This window comes from Podarcis cretensis (assembly GCF_951804945.1).
Source record: "Podarcis cretensis genome assembly, chromosome: 3".
In the NCBI taxonomy this organism is placed as follows: Eukaryota; Metazoa; Chordata; class Lepidosauria; order Squamata; family Lacertidae; genus Podarcis; species Podarcis cretensis.
In genome coordinates this window covers 102,164,206-102,181,911 of record NC_137172.1, presented here as the reverse complement: position 1 = coordinate 102,181,911, position 17,706 = coordinate 102,164,206, and the positions used below count along the sequence as shown (strand labels likewise).

Sequence of the window (17,706 nt, the reverse complement as noted above, 5' to 3'; positions counted from 1 at the left end):
TCTTTCACTCTGAATCACCTCAAATTACTTTGAAATTTTGCACATTATACATAGAGGGAAAAGATCGAATTATTCTGTGCCTTGCCTAGAATTTCAATTAATTATACTGAAATGCTATAATTAAAATAACTTTCTCATGTCCGTAAATGGATATCCTTGACAAAAGCAGAACAATGAAAATGACCAATATCATCTTCCTTTGTCATGCAAAAGAGCCAGATGGGAACCTGCATACTAAGTTGCATCATGCCTAGACATCAAATCAAATACAACTTTTTTCAAAGCTACTAGTAGTGACTATATTATTTGTATTGTGGTTTGTTTTTGTAAGTGTATGAATAAAATGATCTATAGGTTATCGGTGATTCTCAAACTTTTTTCCGTGGATTACACTTTCAGAATAAAAATTTGCTCGTGCCACACCCCATTTTTAATTGATAAGAAATAAATTGGAAAATGAAAAGAAATAACTAGCACAGGGGAGAGTAAGTAGCAGAGGAGGTAGAAGCAAGTGATGCACTTCTCAGAGGACCTGTCTGTTACATCCAGCTTTCTATCTGTAAAAGCACCACACCCAGAAAGTGAAAAACAACAACACACCTGTAGTTGTTCAGTTTCCATCCTATCTAACTTCCAGATGTTTTTAGAGTCTCTCTTGGAAAACATCCACTTTGGTCTTTTGATAATTGGTCTTCATTTTTATAGTAATTACCAAAGGATTTTAGGAGGCGCTATACAACTTTCTGTGTTAAAGACATTATTGCTGTGACAGCTGCATACAGATGAGCTAAAATATTTTTATCACCTATTTTGAAATGAGGGGAGAAACATTGAAAACCTGACAGATGTGAAACTATGTTGTTTAATATAAATTAAAAAGCAGTGTCAGGCCTTTTGTTTGTTTTTCCCATGTCCATAATTGCCTATTTGTACCGGGGAAGCAAAGACTACATTAATATTTGTGTAGGATCTCAGTGTCCCTCCCATGCAGAGTTTGACATTGGGAGCAGGAGGCCATAAGCTTTCCATAAATATAGGACCAAAACAATTTCCATGCTCCTGCTCTCTCTGGCCCAAATGTTTAACTGGAATCTCCTGATTGCCATTGAACTGATTTATTGACTTTACACAATGTTAATAGCTGTTACTTGAATGTGCAGTACTCTCTGGGCTTTCTCAGGTACTATTCAAGAAAGCATCTAATGACTGTAGAGCTTCTTTAAAAATAAAAAAGCAGTTTAAATATTTCCTACCCTTTCCTTCCAACACTTGGTGTTATAAACTGCAGTCCTAGTCCAGGGGCCTGGGGAGTGGCCCATGGGCTTGCAAAATTATATGGATCTACAACATGCGAGAAAGAGCTCCAGTGTTAAAGAGGGAGATCTGCTATCGGATTCCCTGCTTCCTGATGCCACAGAAAGGCCCGAGGTTCTGACCAACTAGTGTCAAAACTCTGACATGGTACTGTCAAATAGTAAGCAGTTTTGGGGCTTCTTGGGAAGGGTCAGAAAAGGCTTGCATCTAAAAGATCCAAAGTCTTTTTCAGCTGCACAACACCCCCTCCTCAAAAGGATGATTCAGATTGCAGCCTTAGAGTGACTAGAATGGTAACTGGACAAGTTTTTTTTTTATTATTTATTCAAACCTCCAATGTGTTCAATGAAGGGAAGTCATTTTCATGAATGTAGAGTAACTCAGCAAGTAAAATTACTATCATACACTTAACATCTGCAAAATTTCCTTTGAGCTGTATTGCGTTTTGGCAAAAAACATCAATCAGCTTTAGGCCAGGTTCTTAATGAAGAAAAGGCTACTACCTCCCCATATTAACTAGGATGTTTAAATAGTTTCAAATAGTTAAATTGCCTCCTTACATTGTTATTTTGAGCATGCTCACGGAAGAGGAAGTAAGCATTTTGTGTGCTAAACATTGAGAAATATAGTAAGACATATTTCAGCTTCTTTTCCACCTCTCACAGTCAAGTCCAACAAGAGGAGAGTCAGTCTGTAGAATCAAGTCACGTATACTCATTGTTAATTGATCTGACCCTATTGTTAAGTGGATAAAATGGGAAGTGAGTTGTGACTATAGGGATCACAAGAAACGGGAAAGTGACATTGCAGGGCAGAAGATGTTACCCAATTCAATTGATTCTTTATCCCTTTCTTTGAGGAGGAATAATCACATGATTCATCACATTCTTCTGCACAATTGGATGCACTTCCAATTAGAAGCAGATTTATCAGTGGGATTTGATCAAAAGGAAGAATATGGTGGGTTGAATCTATTTGTGCTATTTTTTAAAAAGGTATTTTGTTGTAGTCCCACAAAGCAGCTCACAAACCAAGGAAGCTTGGGGAGCTCCTTGTGGCAACTTGCTTTGACAAGAGTTGGACTTTGGAGCCCCTGTCTCCAATTCAACTCTCCTAGGCTTTTCCCTTTTAGAAGATTAGAGTTTTGTAAAAGCCAACCCTGTAGCTTGAAGATTTAGGGATGGCATTCCTTCTGCCTCTTTGGGCTCTAACCTGATGCTATTGGACTGGCACAGCTGAAAGGAGTTGTAGTCCAAACATCTGGCACTAGATTAAAGAAGGAGCATTAGCTGATGATAGTAAGTCAAACCTCAGCTCCCAAACGCCTCCGTTTTGAAACGCTTTGGCTCCCGAACACCGCAAACCCAGAAGTACCGTATTTTTCGTTCTATAAGACGCACCAGACCTCAAGACGCACCTAGTTTTTGGAGGAGGAAAACAAGAAAAAAAATATTCTGAGTCTCAGAAGCCAGAACAGCAAGAGGGATCGCTGCGTAGTGAAAGCAGCAATCCCTCTTGCTGTTCTGGCTTCTGGGATAGCTGCGCAGCCTGCATTCGCTCCATAAGACGCACAAACATTTCCCCTTACTTTTTAGGAGGGAAAAAGTGAGTCTTATAGAGCAAAAAATACAGTAAATGCTCCGGTTTTCGAACGTTTTTCGGAAGCCAAACATCTGACGTGGCTTCCACGTAAGTGCAGGAAGCTCCTGCAGCTGATCAGAAGCCACGCCTCGGTTGTCGAACATTTTGGAAGCCAAATGGGCTTCCTCGGTTGTCGATTATGTTCGACAACCGAGGTTTGACTGTAGTTGCAGCAGCATTTCCTGAGCACTGTTCTGTGGAGGGTGCAGGTGTAGTCATGTGCCCTCAGTGCCATCTGTTCATGATTCATCAACATGCTCACCTGCACTGTCCCCACCCCCCACAGAAGATGGTATAGGCTTATTACTGAAAGGTAACGAACCATGTGAATTTGCTTTTTTGAACTCTTGAATTGGCTATGCCATCATCATCATTTTTTAATTTGTATACTGTCTATCTTACAATACAAGCTGAAGAAACAAAAAATGTACATCTTATAATAATGCAATACAAAAATGTGATAATAAAACTTGAAAATCGGCAACCTACATCAAAAAGTAACATTCAACAATCATTAGAATAGTATGAAATAATAACAACATATAAAAGTTAAACAGAAATCCACTCAACAGTTACAGCAAATAATTTCTAAACTATAATCAATAAAACAACGGCAAGCCACAGTACATAAAATAATACAATACAAATTGAGAAGCAGAGACCAGAGGGTGGGGCAAGGCAGGTGGAAGGAGGCCTTGCCTGATGGAGTCTCTCCCCTCACAGTCTTAAACGTAAGACAAATCACTGTCCTGACTTAACCATGCATCCTTACTTTTTAACACTCCCGTTCCTTTCCTTTTCAGCTCCTTGTGGCTATAATGTAACATCTGAAAATGGTACTGTGTACTCCCCAGGATTTCCAGATGAATATCCAAATTCAAAAGATTGTACGTGGCTTATTACTGTACCCCAAGGCCATGGAATCTATATCAATTTCACCTTACTCCAAACAGAACTAGTGAATGACTACATTGCAGTTTGGTATGTGAACTTTTATTACCGTAAAGGCTGATAATTGATCGATCTGAACTTCGCCTCAATCCAGAATAATCAAACTGTTGGTGTTCATGTGTGCATGTGTATTAGTTAGTTAGTTAGTTAGTATACAGAGCATAATTTGTTGGCTAGCAAGTTTCTATCCTGCTTGAAAGATCTGTTTTGAAACATAGGGAGGCTGTGAGAAGGTGAGTCTTCTCTCCAACATGAAAGCCAGCCTGTGAAGCTCTATTTTGATTCTGGAACATTTCCCAAATGAAGTTGCTTGAAAAAAAATAGGATTGCATCATATTTTGTGGTCATCAATGCAAAGAAAGCACTCGGTTCTATTTCTCTTTCCCACCCTTGTCTAGGAAGTCTGAACTGACGCTTAGAGGTAGTCACAGCCTAAACATGAGTAAACAAATTAAAATTGACAAGGCAAGAGACAGGATAACTTCTGATCCAGGGATAGGGGCCTAACTTGTTGAATTAGTACCTGCAGATCTGGACATAGTAACACATGCCCTATTTATATCGCATCAGGACTACTGCAATATGCTCTACCAAGAGCTATCTTTGAAAAGAGGTCAGAAACTTTTATTGGTCCAAATCAGATTGAGGCAGCCAAGTTGATAAGTGGAGCTGCTTATTCCCTTTTTGATACTACTGCATTGCCTTCCAGTTCATTCCTGGACCCAGTTCAAAGTGCTGATGATGCAGCTTTAAAGCTCTTTGTGGTATGGCTTCAGGACATTTGAAGGGGTGACCTTTTATAAATGAGCCTGCCTCCTTATTAAGACTACCAATGGAGGCTTTTCTGCATGTCCCAACAAATTCTGAAATACATCTGATTGTAACCAAGGAGAGGGCCTTCTCTCCAGGCTCTGGAACTTGCTATCGCATTAGTGGACTTCCACTTAATTATATAGACATTGGTTCACCAGAACACCTGAAAGCAGCTTTACTTTTTATTTTTTAAATTGTTTTAATCTTTGCTGCTCTTAATTTTTTGGTGTTGTTTTAATGTTTTATTGTCTGTTAACTGTTATTAGCTATTAACTGTTGATAGCTGCCTTGAAGTCTTGGGGCGGGGGGAAGGTGGAGTAAAAATATTTTTAGTAATAATTGGGTATATTTCCTGAATAGCATTTTGAAATACTGTGGGGCACAATTTGTACCTTACCTGAATAGCACAAGAATAGCTAAAGTGCAGCTGCTTACAGGGCTACTCTGATGGGCAGTAATTATGTCGCTGGACCAACAAATTTTGTGCATACTAGCTCTGCCTGCTAATGCCTTTCTTTTTGAGCACGTGTTGGAGAAATATGGAAATGCCAGTAATATTGGAACAAGTAGTAGGTGTCCATTACAATATATTGGATTTGAAAATAATTTTATGGGACATTTTGCACTTTCATTCTACTGTTATACCTGTCCCCAGCTGACTGGATAGGAATGGGCTATAAATTCAAAAATATATTCATTGCATAATTGTATATGCCTAACCAGCTATGATCAAAATGCCACATTTTGTTGTGTTAGCAATTTAAATTAACAATGCTTTCAGTTGTGAGGGGAGCCACTGGGGCCATTCTCTTCCCAGAGGCAAATGTTTTCCCATCCATCTGCTAGCCCAAATGTTGAGTCCTAGAAATGCCACTGCCATTCAGAGATGCCTGCTTGGGGGAAAAAAACGTGTTGAATTTTTCAGATCCCTGTTTTTCTCACAGTACATATTTTGAGAAGGATTATATAGCAGATGGGCCAGTCAGTCCTCCTTTGAACTGCATACCGCCCTTTTCCTGAGTTGGTATCAAAAAGATTAGAACCACTGGGAAGGTCTAAACAGCTTATGTCTTTTGCACTAAAAAGCTGTTGATCTTTTGGTTGATAAAGAACTATTCTTTAAAGTGACATCTTAATATCTGCTCCGCCATAGGCACCTCACTGACCAAAACAGCTTTTTCATTAATAAAGGCATTAGTAAAATTTTGGAAATGTTTTTCAAGTGGACTAGAAAAGTCCCTGGTTCCTGGGAGACCAGATGCTTCATAGCCCAGATGCTTACTAATTTGAAAAGTTGCCAGCTTTTGTGTGGCAGCGTAAAGCAATAGTGTCATTAAATGGTGTTGTTCATAGTGTCATTAACCCTGCTAGAAGAATGGCAAAAATTGTTATATTTTTGCAAGTAGCATCAAAACCCTTTTAATTATGGTAGCTGAAATTCAGAATCGTGTATTTCTTTAAAAAATAATTTGGAAAGAAAAATCAGTTTATACACATATAAGAATAGTGTAATGCCATATTTTGTTTTGAAATGAATTATTTCTCCTGTTGAAAACACAGTTTTTATTTCTCTCTTTCACTAAATATGGCACTGATATTTGTTTCATTGGTTGACATCGAACATATAATGTCAAGGCTGAGTTTTCAGTGAATAGTAAAGTGATTAAAGAACAGCACCTATATGAAATACCCATATATTTTCTTCTATATATAACAATAGAATGAAGCACCTCAGGTGACCTCATGGCAAACTATACAGTACTGAACCTTCTTTAGTACAAATATTACTTACATAGCTTTTCCAGCTTCTCCTAAAAGGTCAAGCTTTTCACATTGGCAGGAATGTACTTAATCGTCTTCCTAGATTTGCATGCAAATGAATTACTATGCTACAATTGTTAGGATTAACCTGCCTTCTTGAAGATTTAAAGCTACCATCAAGAGAAAACAGAGTTAATTTAAACCTTAATTACAGGCTTTTGCTGACACTTCTCTTTTCTCTTGGTCCCTAGGGATGGGCCAGACCAAAATTCTCCTCAGCTGGGAGTGTTCAGCGGGAATACAGCTCTTGAGACAGCTTATAGCTCAAGCAATCAAGTCCTTCTCAAGTTTCACAGTGACTTCTCCACTGGAGGGTTCTTTGTTCTCAATTTTCATGGTCAGTTCTCCTCTTCTCATCTTACAAATCGTGCCTGTGAGATAGAGGCCGCGTGTGGAGCTTTAAAGGGATATTTTCTGCCTACTGATGTTAAAATAAATTAGACTGGTTTAATTGGCATGATATTTTCATTTAATAAAAACCTCTAGAGTAACAGTCTTTATTATCCACAGCCAAATGAGTGTTAAATATTTAATATTGAGTTACTTGGTTTTTTAATATTTTAATGGGGGAAAACTCTGGCCCACTTAACCCTGGCCATGCACTCCTCTCTAAGTCCTAAGGACTTTCTGGTGTTAAGAAAACCCAGTGGTATCCTAATCTCCCGTTGAGAATATTTTAGCTGCTTAGAGACACAAGACATTTTTCCATTTGGAACTTTGAAACTCTTTCAGTGTCTAGTTATATAGTTAAAGAGTCAGAGACCCGGAGAGTGGAAGGTTAAATAGCATATGTTTATTTAGGATTATTTTGATTCATTTTCACTTTGTCACACACTTATTCCCTGGAAAAGGGGCAGGGGGGCAGCCTTTGATTTTAAAGAAAGTAGTGAGACTTCTAGCTGTAAAATACTTAGGCAAAGAAAGGGGAAAGGAAATGAAGAAGGGAAGTAAGTGTTCATGACATACAGGGGAATTGTTCTTCATTTCACATTGAAGGCCTGTGTCTCAGAAACTGAAAAGCCATTTGGCTTAGGGAAATGCTGCAGAAACTGTGGCCTCCAACTCCCATCAGCCCAAGCAAGTGTAGCCAGTGGAGAAGGATCATGGGACTCTGCAGGACTACAGGTTCCCCACCCCTGGTTAGGGTATGAGCTGCAAACATGCTGATACTGCCCCACTGCTACAGTGAATCTGCTGACCCAGCTGTGACTAGTTAGAGTTGTTGCAATGGCTCCAGCTCAGTAGCTGTAGGCTGTGATAACTTGCTCTCAGCTTGGATCTGTTGCAAAGGCTCCAGTCAGACACAAGCCATGCTAGTGGTTATGGCATGGTATGTTGGTTGTGTAGTCAAGCACAGTTCCCAAACGATTTTTTTAAATACTTATTGAGATTTGTGCAAAGTGTCATGGACTGGTTGGACGCAAAGGAATGGTGGGAGAACCAAGGGAAGAAGGCTTAGAGCCCAGGGAGTGCTGGTGGAATGATAATGAGTGGTCAGAGGAAGAAGACTGGGAAGAGGTGGTGTTGGACGTTGAAGTGGTAACAGGGCTTAGTGAGCTGGGAGAGTCTGTGGCAGAGAGAAGTCAAGAAGCTGAAGCAGGCAAGGAGGGAGGTCAAGAGGCTCAGATGAGTCAGGCTGGTGAAGAGTCACGGATATATCCAACTCTTGTTGTGACAAGCTCCCCGTCCCCCCATCTCCCAGAACCAGGAGAGACATGAAAAGAGCAGAAAAGAGATTGGCTGCACACCTGTGCAGCCTCTGATTTCTTGGAAATATCCCTGGAGAGGAGGAGACCTAGACAGTTGTGGGGAGGTGGGAACCTTCAGTCTCAGCAACTTGCTTTCATGTAGGAAGTACCACAGGAATGAGTTACTGTGCTCATTCGGCCTGGCACTCAGCCAAGACTGTGGATATCATATTTTCACTAATAAAGAGCTAACTCCAACTTTGTGTGATTACTGACCAGCATGCTCTTTGACACAAAGGCATGCATTTATGGAAGTAGCAGTGCCACTCCATTTAGGAACATTGATTCATATTCTCAGCAAGCTATGAATAAGAGCTTTCGCTTGGCTTCCAAGCCTTCCGCTGAGCCCGTGTTGCACACCTTATTAAACCATAGGTTTCTTTCCAGCTTCCCAGTCATAGTTTGTTTGCAGCGACCAAGCTGAGTGCTGTTTTCCATGTAACACAAAATCAGCCTCAATTTTGTTTCCTCCCTGATGCCGCTAAAGGTTAGCAGGGGAGAGGGAAGGAGGGACTTGCAAACTTTTGAGCAGCATGCGCCACCGCACTGCTTATTCACATTAAAGCATAGTTTAAAATAAACAGTTGTTCAATGTGACATGTGAACCAGCTTGAGGACAGTTTCACAACTGCCAGCTTGTAATGAGGCTTTGTTATCAAAGAGATACTAATGCAATTTTGTTTTGATTTTATAGCGTATCAGCTGAAGAAGTGCCAGCCTCCGCCAACAGTTCCACAAGCTGAATTGCTAACAGAAGATGAGGATTTTGAAATAGGTGATAATTTTTCCTTCCGTTGATAAACCTATACATCAGTTCTCTGTCCAGACTTTTGCACAAATGATGTTGGTGGTATTCCTGAATACGATTTGTTTGAATTAGTCTTGGGTGAAATTTATTTATTTGAGTAAATTTATTTGCAGTAGTCGTAGGTTTAATTTCACAGATCTTATGAAATATGCATAGCTGTTGCATAAAAGTGCCTGCTGGATCAGGCCAATTGCCCACCAAGTCCAGCCAGATCCCTATTGGAAACCAGTAAGCCGGACCTGAGCACAACAGGAACTTGTGTTTCCCAGCAGTTCATATTCAGGGCTTATTCAGTGAATGCCTCTGAATTCATCTATATCTAGTGGAGGTAGAATGTAGGTATCTTGGCTAACAGCCCGTAATAGTCTTGTCCTCCATCCCAGTTAAACATTTTTTGGGAAAGAGGTTGATGCTCCTTGCAGCCAGCCTTTGCCAATATGGTGCCCTCCATGTGCCTTTGACTACAACCTTCCTCAACCCTAGCACCAAAACAGCCATGATGGCTGGAGCTGATGGGAGTCGTAATCTAACATTTATGGAGGTCAGCAGGTTGGAGAAGGCTCCTTTGAGCAGTGCATTACTTAAGCAGAGTGTAGTAATTCAAAAGCACCATTGACTGGCAACTGCAGATACACTATTAGTTCAATTATTTCTAACACGTTTATTCTGCAAGAGGTCTAAGTTGGGCTGCACAAAACTCCTACATTTGCCTGACCTCTGAAGAGAAATGAAGGTGGACAGAGAAATCCTGGGACATTTGGGGGAGGGGGAGGAATCTATCTGAATATTGAGTTGCGGGGTATAATTGTATTACTTAATCAACTGTTTTATGATGTGATCAGAGAACATGCCTTTCTTTTCTTCAGTCTTTCTGCTTTTGAAATGAAGCCATAGCTTGGCAACAGAGCACTCAGCAGCATTGTTGCTTCATTCATGGGAAATGAGACTACTAAAGTCCTGGGAATGCTGTTACTCCAGTCAGATTGCAAGGCCAAGAAGCTGGAACATTCACAAGGCGCAGTTTCCCCAGTGCATGGCAACCACATTTGTCAGGCACTCTGCAGTTAAGCTGTGGCTTCATTATAAAAGGGGGGGGGGAGAAGAAGAAAATAAAGGGGCAGCCCTTGGACAATCTTGTGAAAAAGTAACTAATGCCAAACAACACCCTAAATCACCCCCACTCTTCGAAAACAAATCTCTTTTTCTTTCTCCCTTTCTTCGGTAGGCATTTGGCCTTGCCAAAGACTCCAATAATTATTGCTAAAACATTTACATGTGAACGTTTGTGCAGTGCCAGGCTTGGGACTCGTACACAATGTGTGGGTGGGTGAAAGAAAACAAAAGTTGTTGGGGGGGGGAGTTAGTGGGAGGAAGCACAGATAGCTGTTAAGAGCGCTTTCTTAAAGGTTTTGCAGACACTTTAGCACAGAGGAAGTATGAGGAACAGAACAAACGTTTTGCCAAACTGTTTCACTAGGAACATGTATTTTAGCAGGAAAAATAAGATTAAAAAGCAAGAGCATACAGTTTAGCTGTCATTCTGGAGTGTTTGGCGATCAGAAATCCTTTTAATCTAATGAGTGGCATCCATTTTAAATCCACCACTTAAAGTCCCATTGAAATCAATATGAAAAGATAGTCATGACTGACTTGTCCCATTTTTGTGGGAAGTAATTGTGATTCTAAATTAGTCTGCATCCTACCCTATACATTTGGAGTCTGCTCTCATTGTTTCATTCAAACACACCGGTAAACATATGGCATAAGTAAAACTGAATTATCATTCATGACTGCAGTATTATTTCCCTCACTTCTTCTCCATATAGATAATTGGTCAAATTTTCTGTATATCATCCTTGATATTTTTTTTCATACTCTGATTTCCTATACTGTTTTACTATATTCAATTGCCCTTCTATTTTGATGTGTTTTGTGTATTTTCTGCCCCCCCCCCCACTTTTTGGTCATAGTAATAAACCCGTGGACCCCTCTTCTCAGGCATCTTACAATATATTTTCATTTGCTTTTATCTGCTGTTTTAGTTAGGCTTTGAACAACAAGCTTATTTTTAAAACTTTTTATATTGTTGTATTTAAAAAAAAAAAATGAACACTGCCTTGAGACTTTGTTGTCCAACTTGGGATAGAAGTATCAAAAGGATATAAATGTGCAGTCTAAATTTCTGCGTTACAAATTATTTCAGGTGACTTTGCCAAGTACAAGTGCCATCCTGGCTATACATTGGTTGGCAATGACATGATGTTCTGCAAACTTAAAGCACAACTCCAGTTTGATGGTTCTCCTCCATCTTGTGAAGGTATGTATGCATCAATGGTATTATATATTGGTATTATGCTGGTGTTTTCATTCACTGTGCTTCATATTTAAATTTACTTTGAACCAATGAAGTATTAAGAATGAAAAGCTATGACCAAACATTGAAAATTGTTTTCTGTTTTGAATGTTCAGAATACATCCCAGCTGCATCCCAGCATGCATATCAGTACAGACCCTGTAATCCAAAACAAATGTTTTTACAGAGCGATCTTACCAGACTGTGGGATGGACAAAGCAATTTTTTATATACCTGTGTATGTATGCAACCATAATTTGAATGCAGGGATGCAAAGTTACTTGGTTGCTAGGATTGTAAATTACCTAGAAAAGAGTTTGTGATGCAAGTAATAAGAAGAAACAATCATCTGTGGGAATGGGTGAATAGTACAAATTTTGGCACTGAGTGGGTGTGGGAGGGAGCTATGTGAATGGAGTGGGAAAAGCTGAACAAAGGCTGGGAAGCGAGATTTCTCCACATGCCAGTTGAATGGAGAATTGCAGCTCTAATCAGCTTTGGGGACCAAAACCAGGTAAATGGAGCACTGAACAGTGACAGGTTGTGGGATGCGGTGTGTGCTGTAGTTTCTCCTTTCAAAGATACTGGTAGCATATTGCACTGTAGACCTAAACACCCTTCAGCGACATATACTGAATACCACACTGAACACCTATGAAGGCTACTAAACCAGCCTTTCACTTCTTTGCATCTTGTGGCCAATTGTTCCTAATTACTCTGGTGTGAATTCTCCAGGCTTTGTTTGATATTCTTTATTTTGGTCTTTGGCTTTCCATTCTACACCCTCCACCCCCCCCCCCCATACAAAGTTTTCTTTTAAGATGTAATTTCTGCCATAGTATTTTCGGATTCTGGCTGCGTGCTGAAAGAACTTAGGTTTGGGGTCAACTGGAAACGAGGAAGTGCCTGACCTACATCAAGGAGTAACTCCCCCACTGGATTGCACCTGGGGAGTGCTGTGGCTCCTTGCCCCCACCTGAGCGTCCAGACAGAAGCATCTCCCATGGATCCCTTTAATGGGATTGCCCCAATTTGGAGGGGCCAGGCAGAGATTACAACCTCGCGCACACCCAAGAGCAACATGCAACCACAATATATAAATATAGGGAGGGAGGGTGAGAGATCCAACGAAAAGTGGCTGCAGTGCAAGACGCAGGCCTTCGCTATATACCAGGGACCACCCCCTGGTGATCTGCCCTCACGCCTGCTCATAATTTTCCAATTGAGTGAGTGGGCAGGATCAATTTCCTAGGCAGCAGACTCAGCATGGAAGCTTCCTTTGCTGCCTGGGAAACTGTCCCTGGGGCTTAGCACAATGTGACTTCCTGTCCTCGTCCTGCGTGTGCTCTGTGTTGTCCTGAAATCTGTTCTGGAGAGATAGGTAAAGGTAAAGGGACCCCTGACCATTAGGTCCAGTCGTGACTGACTCTGGGGTTGTGGCACTCCTCTCGCTTTAATGGCCGAGGGAGCCGGCGTACAGCTTCTGGTTCATGTGGCCAGCATGACTAAGCCGCTTCTGGTGAACCAGCAGCACACGGAAACGCCGGTTATGCCAGAGTGGTACCTATTTATCTACTTGCACTTTGATGTGCTTTCGAACTGCTAGGTTTGCAGGAGCAGGGACCGAGCAACGGGAGCTCACCCCATCGCAAGGATTCAAACCGCCAACCTTCTGATCGGCAAGTCCTAGGCTCTGTGGTTTAGACCACTGCGCCACCCGTGTCTGGAGAGATTGGTAGAACCCTCAAAACAGATTTAGGGTGTGTGCAGAGGGAGGAGAGAGGGAGACGGTTCCAATTTGCTTAGTGCTGCAACTGAATGCAACTCCTAGTTACAAACTGAACATGTGGTACATTAAAGGAATGGGAGACAGAAAATGTTCCCAGCTCCAATGCATCTACTTGCTTCAGCAGGGTTGGTAGCAGTTCAAACTGCTTTGTGCAGCAAGTTGCTCAGTGAGGAGCCAGGCCAGAGATAGTACATAGATAAAGTCAGGTAGCATTCCCTGTGAGTGATGTCCCTCCATTGCTAAGGAACCTGAAAGGTTCAGTACACTACAGCTTTTGGCCAGCACTTTCCTCTGCTATTAAAATGTCACAGGCAATGAAGTGCCCGGAGCCAAAGGTTTAGATCTTAACTAAACTTCAGGTAGGAATGTCATTTGAGCAGAACTATTTGTGCTTTTCCAAAAATCTGCTCTGGATGGTTGGTGGACCCCCAAAAGTAGAATGAGAGACCATTGGGAGGTGGGTTTAGGAGGAAGACAGAATTGGCAAAGACGCCATCTTTCCCCCTTCTGCCAGCAGGCTCCTCCACAAGAACCCCTTCCGTTTGTTAGGATCCAAGCCAGTGTTTGAGACTCAAGGGCAAGAGACCTCTATAACTTTACAGTGGCACCCAACCCTCCCCCCTCATTATTTATTCCCATTATTTGGAAGTGTAATGATGAGTGATGAAACATTAATGTTCCTTTCCTAGACATCTGTGTCCCTTTCTTTGATCATGACATATATCAGTCTTGTGAAACATTTACCTTTACAGTTGAACATCTGAAGTTTCTTTCAAGTAATGAATAGGCAATTAGATATGCCAACCTGCCTGTGTCTAGAGGACAGTTTTTAGGTCAATCTTCTCTGTATTTGGAATGCTTTGATTATTAAACACACACACGTATTGTGCACCAGATTTTCCCAGTTCTTATATGTTATTCAATAGGCCTGTGATGACACCATCAATCATTTTCCTTTTATATAATCACTTATTATCCATTACTTCACTGGAAAATGTTCTAGGCACATGCACCTAATCAGGACATTCACTTTAGGCAGACATGGACACTCGGGTAAGCACAGAGTTTGCTGTGAATGTAAATGATTTTTCTGTGTTGAGGACTTTTTTCTGTTTACCATTATAATATCTGCTTTTATAAACCAGTAGCCCTGATACTCTAAATTCCTTCTGAACTGCATCCTGATGGAATTGCTGTGGTCATGACAGGCAGTGGTAGATAGTTTCCTTTATAAATAAGTCTTCCATTCTTCTTTCAACATGTTATAAATTTCAAAAGTGGATTGAAGGTCTTTCTTTGTACCTGTTTAAAAAAATGAAAATATGGGGGAGTAATTGTTTTCTATTTCTCTTTCTCTTTCTCTCTTTCTCTCTCTCTCTCTCTCTCTCTCTCTCTCTGTGTGTGTGTGTGTGTGTGTGTGTGTGTGTGTGTACTTCTCCCTTCTCTATCCTTCTGTTTTACAGCACAATGCCCCGCAAATGAAGTCCGCACAGATTCATCTGGAGTAATCCTTAGTCCAGGATATCCGGAGAACTACCCAAACTCACAAACTTGTTCCTGGACTCTTAAAGTGGATCCAAATTATAATATCTCTATCTTTGTAGAAACATTTCAAAGTGAAAAACAGTTTGATGAGTTGGAAATCTTTGATGGTGAGAAGAATTCTTATTGACTGAACTAACAAAATGTGTATACACCTTAATTGGAGTAAAGATCTTGTAACAATTCATAACTTGGGTCCAAGCTAATTTAGGAACCGGCTGAACCCTTATATCGCAGCTCAGTCGCTGAGATCATCTGCAGGAGCAGCACTGGTCATCCCATGAGTTGGCAAGGCTCATCGGATAACAACGAGAAATTGAACCTTTAGTGTCATCAGCCAAGTATTGTGAATTCTTCTACCGGTACAGATTCAGCAGGCGCTTTCTGTTTCAGCTTTACTTTTAAAAGATGAGGTTGCTGAGGGTCTCTCCCCACCCCCACTTTTCCTCTAATAAAAAAAATCAAAACCTTGCCACTCTTCAGGCAGCAGCTTGAGACCCTTCAGCATTCCAGCAGTATCCATGGGACAATCTGTCCCAGGAACACTGCTGCATTGCTGCAGATGGCCAAGCTACTGCTTGAAGTAGTTACATTTTTTCTTCATTTTTTAAGCGGAAATAAGAAAGATACGCACACCCATTTCATCTTTAAGAAGACTGCCGTCAAGCCCAAAACAAATTCTTATAATGTGCCCCTCTGTTCCCAAAGATGAATCCAATCTTCAGAGGGCACCTCACCTCCCCACCCATGTTTTCTTTTACATGAATGAAAACACAGACTGTAAGATTAAAATATTAATGCATACAGATTGGTTTATCGGAATTTTTGTAAGTTTCAGTATTCCATAAAAAGATTTCTTAAATATATTCTTTGTCGTCTTCATCATCATGATGTCTTTTTTCCTGCAGGTTCTTCTGGACAAAGCCCTTTGTTGGTTGCGTTGAGTGGAAATCACACTGGGCAGCTTAACTACACAAGCAAATCCAATCAGTTGTATCTGCGTTGGTCAACTGACCATGCAACTAGTAAGAAAGGATTCAAGATACGTTATTCAGGTTAGTAGCCATAACCTTGGAGGCCATAATGTTGGAGGGGTGGCCAACTTGTATAGGTGGATGATTAATTAGTAGTAGCAACGAAAGTAGCATAAAACTTCGCTTTGTATTGGATTCTGCTGAATGCTTCCAGCACCTTCAATAAGAAACTGTGATGGAAATACTCTCACTGCCCTGGGATCTTTTTATAATGGGCAGTATATAAATTGAAATAATAATAATATTTTGCTACAAAGAAGACAAAATCCCTGCATTGTTAAGACTAGACATGCATGTGGGTAAAATTCCTTCTGAGTCCTGTCAACTGATAGCTAGCATTTGTCAATCAGAAAGTAACAAACACTAAAACTAGGGTGGGAAAATTCTCCAATAATGTGGTTTAGTAATTTTATATTCAAGACATTTTTATTCTGTCCTTCCTCCAAGAAACTAAGGAAAGCATACTTCTACAGCCATCCACCTTGCAGCTCATTTGAACCTCACAATCGCAAGTGGCCCTGTCAGAGAGTTGCCTGGCTGTGGAAATTTGAACCAAGGTCTCCCCAACTGCAATCTAGCACTCCAAGCTAAATGCTATGCTGAAACAACTTGCTGGCATTCTCTTCCTCACACTGATTGGTTTATGATGAATCGGGGGCTCAAGTGCATTTCTATAGACTGTGCTGTCTTCACTCTACATGGAAACTTAACTACAGGGTGTATACATATTTTACACACACCAGCTATTTTTTTTTAAATTAAAAAATACTTTTTTGAGTTCATGTCCGCAGTAAATCAGAATGACCCAGAAGAACAATATTTCATTGTTGAATAAATATCCCCCTTCTCTCTTTCACAGAAGAGAAAGAAGAGCATATGCTTCTGTGAATTTTCAGAGGAAATGTTATTGGCCATTATTAACTTTAAGGGTACAAATACATTTTGACTGTGTAAGTGGGCAAGCCACCTTTGGAGAACAGCTCACAGTAAACCTCCTTTATTTCGCTGACAGCACATCTTGAAAGGCTGCATAGTTCTCCCCATGTCTGTTAAGTTTCACATCTGATGTAGGGGAGACAGCCAGCATGAGAAAGGAATAACAGTGAGCAGCAGAGTAAGCAATTGGGCCTGCATCTTAATAAGGGAAGGCAGCAGCATGAAAAATGGGAAAAGAAACCAGGGGCTCAGAAAGGCTATTGATGCTATGGCAGCTGTGACTGAGCCAGCAGGCAGCCTCACAACTATCAGCCTATTGTAATGATTTACTGCCTCCCTGCTTCCCTCCTTGTTCCTCCAACCATGACTTTGCACAAGGTTTGGCAAGTAGCAGATGTCCGGAAGATTCTGCAGAGTTTGGTGAGGTTTTCTTCTGTGATGCCTTCCAAAATGGGAGATATTGCAGAACGGTAATCCTTCTCATTTTTGCTGCCAGAAAATACCCACAGAGATGCAAGCAAGTCTACACAGTGTGGGCTACACAGTGGTCTAAGGAAAACAAATATGTTTCTGTCCTTGGCCTTTCCGACCTTCCACTGACCAATACAGTCTTGTTTGGGAAACTGCCTTACTGAAACTGTCTGGCCATCAAGCTCATTATTGTCTATACCAGCCTTCTCCAACCTTGTGCCCTCCTGATGTTGTTAGATGCCAGCTTCCATCAGCAATAGCCAGCATGGGATAAGGGGAGTTGTTGTCCAATATATCTAGAGGACACCATATTGGGAAAGCCTGGTCTACCATGATTTGGAGTAGCTCTCCAGGGTTTAAGACTGAGGTATTTCCCAGCCCTGGGCTATTCTGTCATTAAACCTGAGACTTTGTCTTCTATGACTGAGCTATAGTTTTTCTGAAAGAGTTCTATCAGGGCTGCTTGTATTTGTACTGTATTTCAG

General features: G+C 40.9%; 1 protein-coding gene across 4 annotated transcripts in view; it reads left to right on the top strand.

The window, feature by feature from the left end:
- Positions 1-17,706, top strand: part of CSMD1 (CUB and Sushi multiple domains 1) — a 991,444-nt gene that overhangs the window by 895,118 nt on the left and 78,620 nt on the right. For all 4 annotated transcript variants that reach the window (XM_079969603.1, XM_079969602.1, XM_079969604.1 and 1 more), the window contains 6 exons: positions 3,759-3,936; positions 6,732-6,877; positions 8,983-9,063; positions 11,300-11,413; positions 14,702-14,890; positions 15,689-15,835. In XM_079969603.1, the coding sequence (XP_079825729.1) occupies positions 3,759-3,936; positions 6,732-6,877; positions 8,983-9,063; positions 11,300-11,413; positions 14,702-14,890; positions 15,689-15,835 (855 nt within the window). The remainder of the gene's footprint in view (positions 1-3,758; positions 3,937-6,731; positions 6,878-8,982; positions 9,064-11,299; positions 11,414-14,701; positions 14,891-15,688; positions 15,836-17,706) is intronic.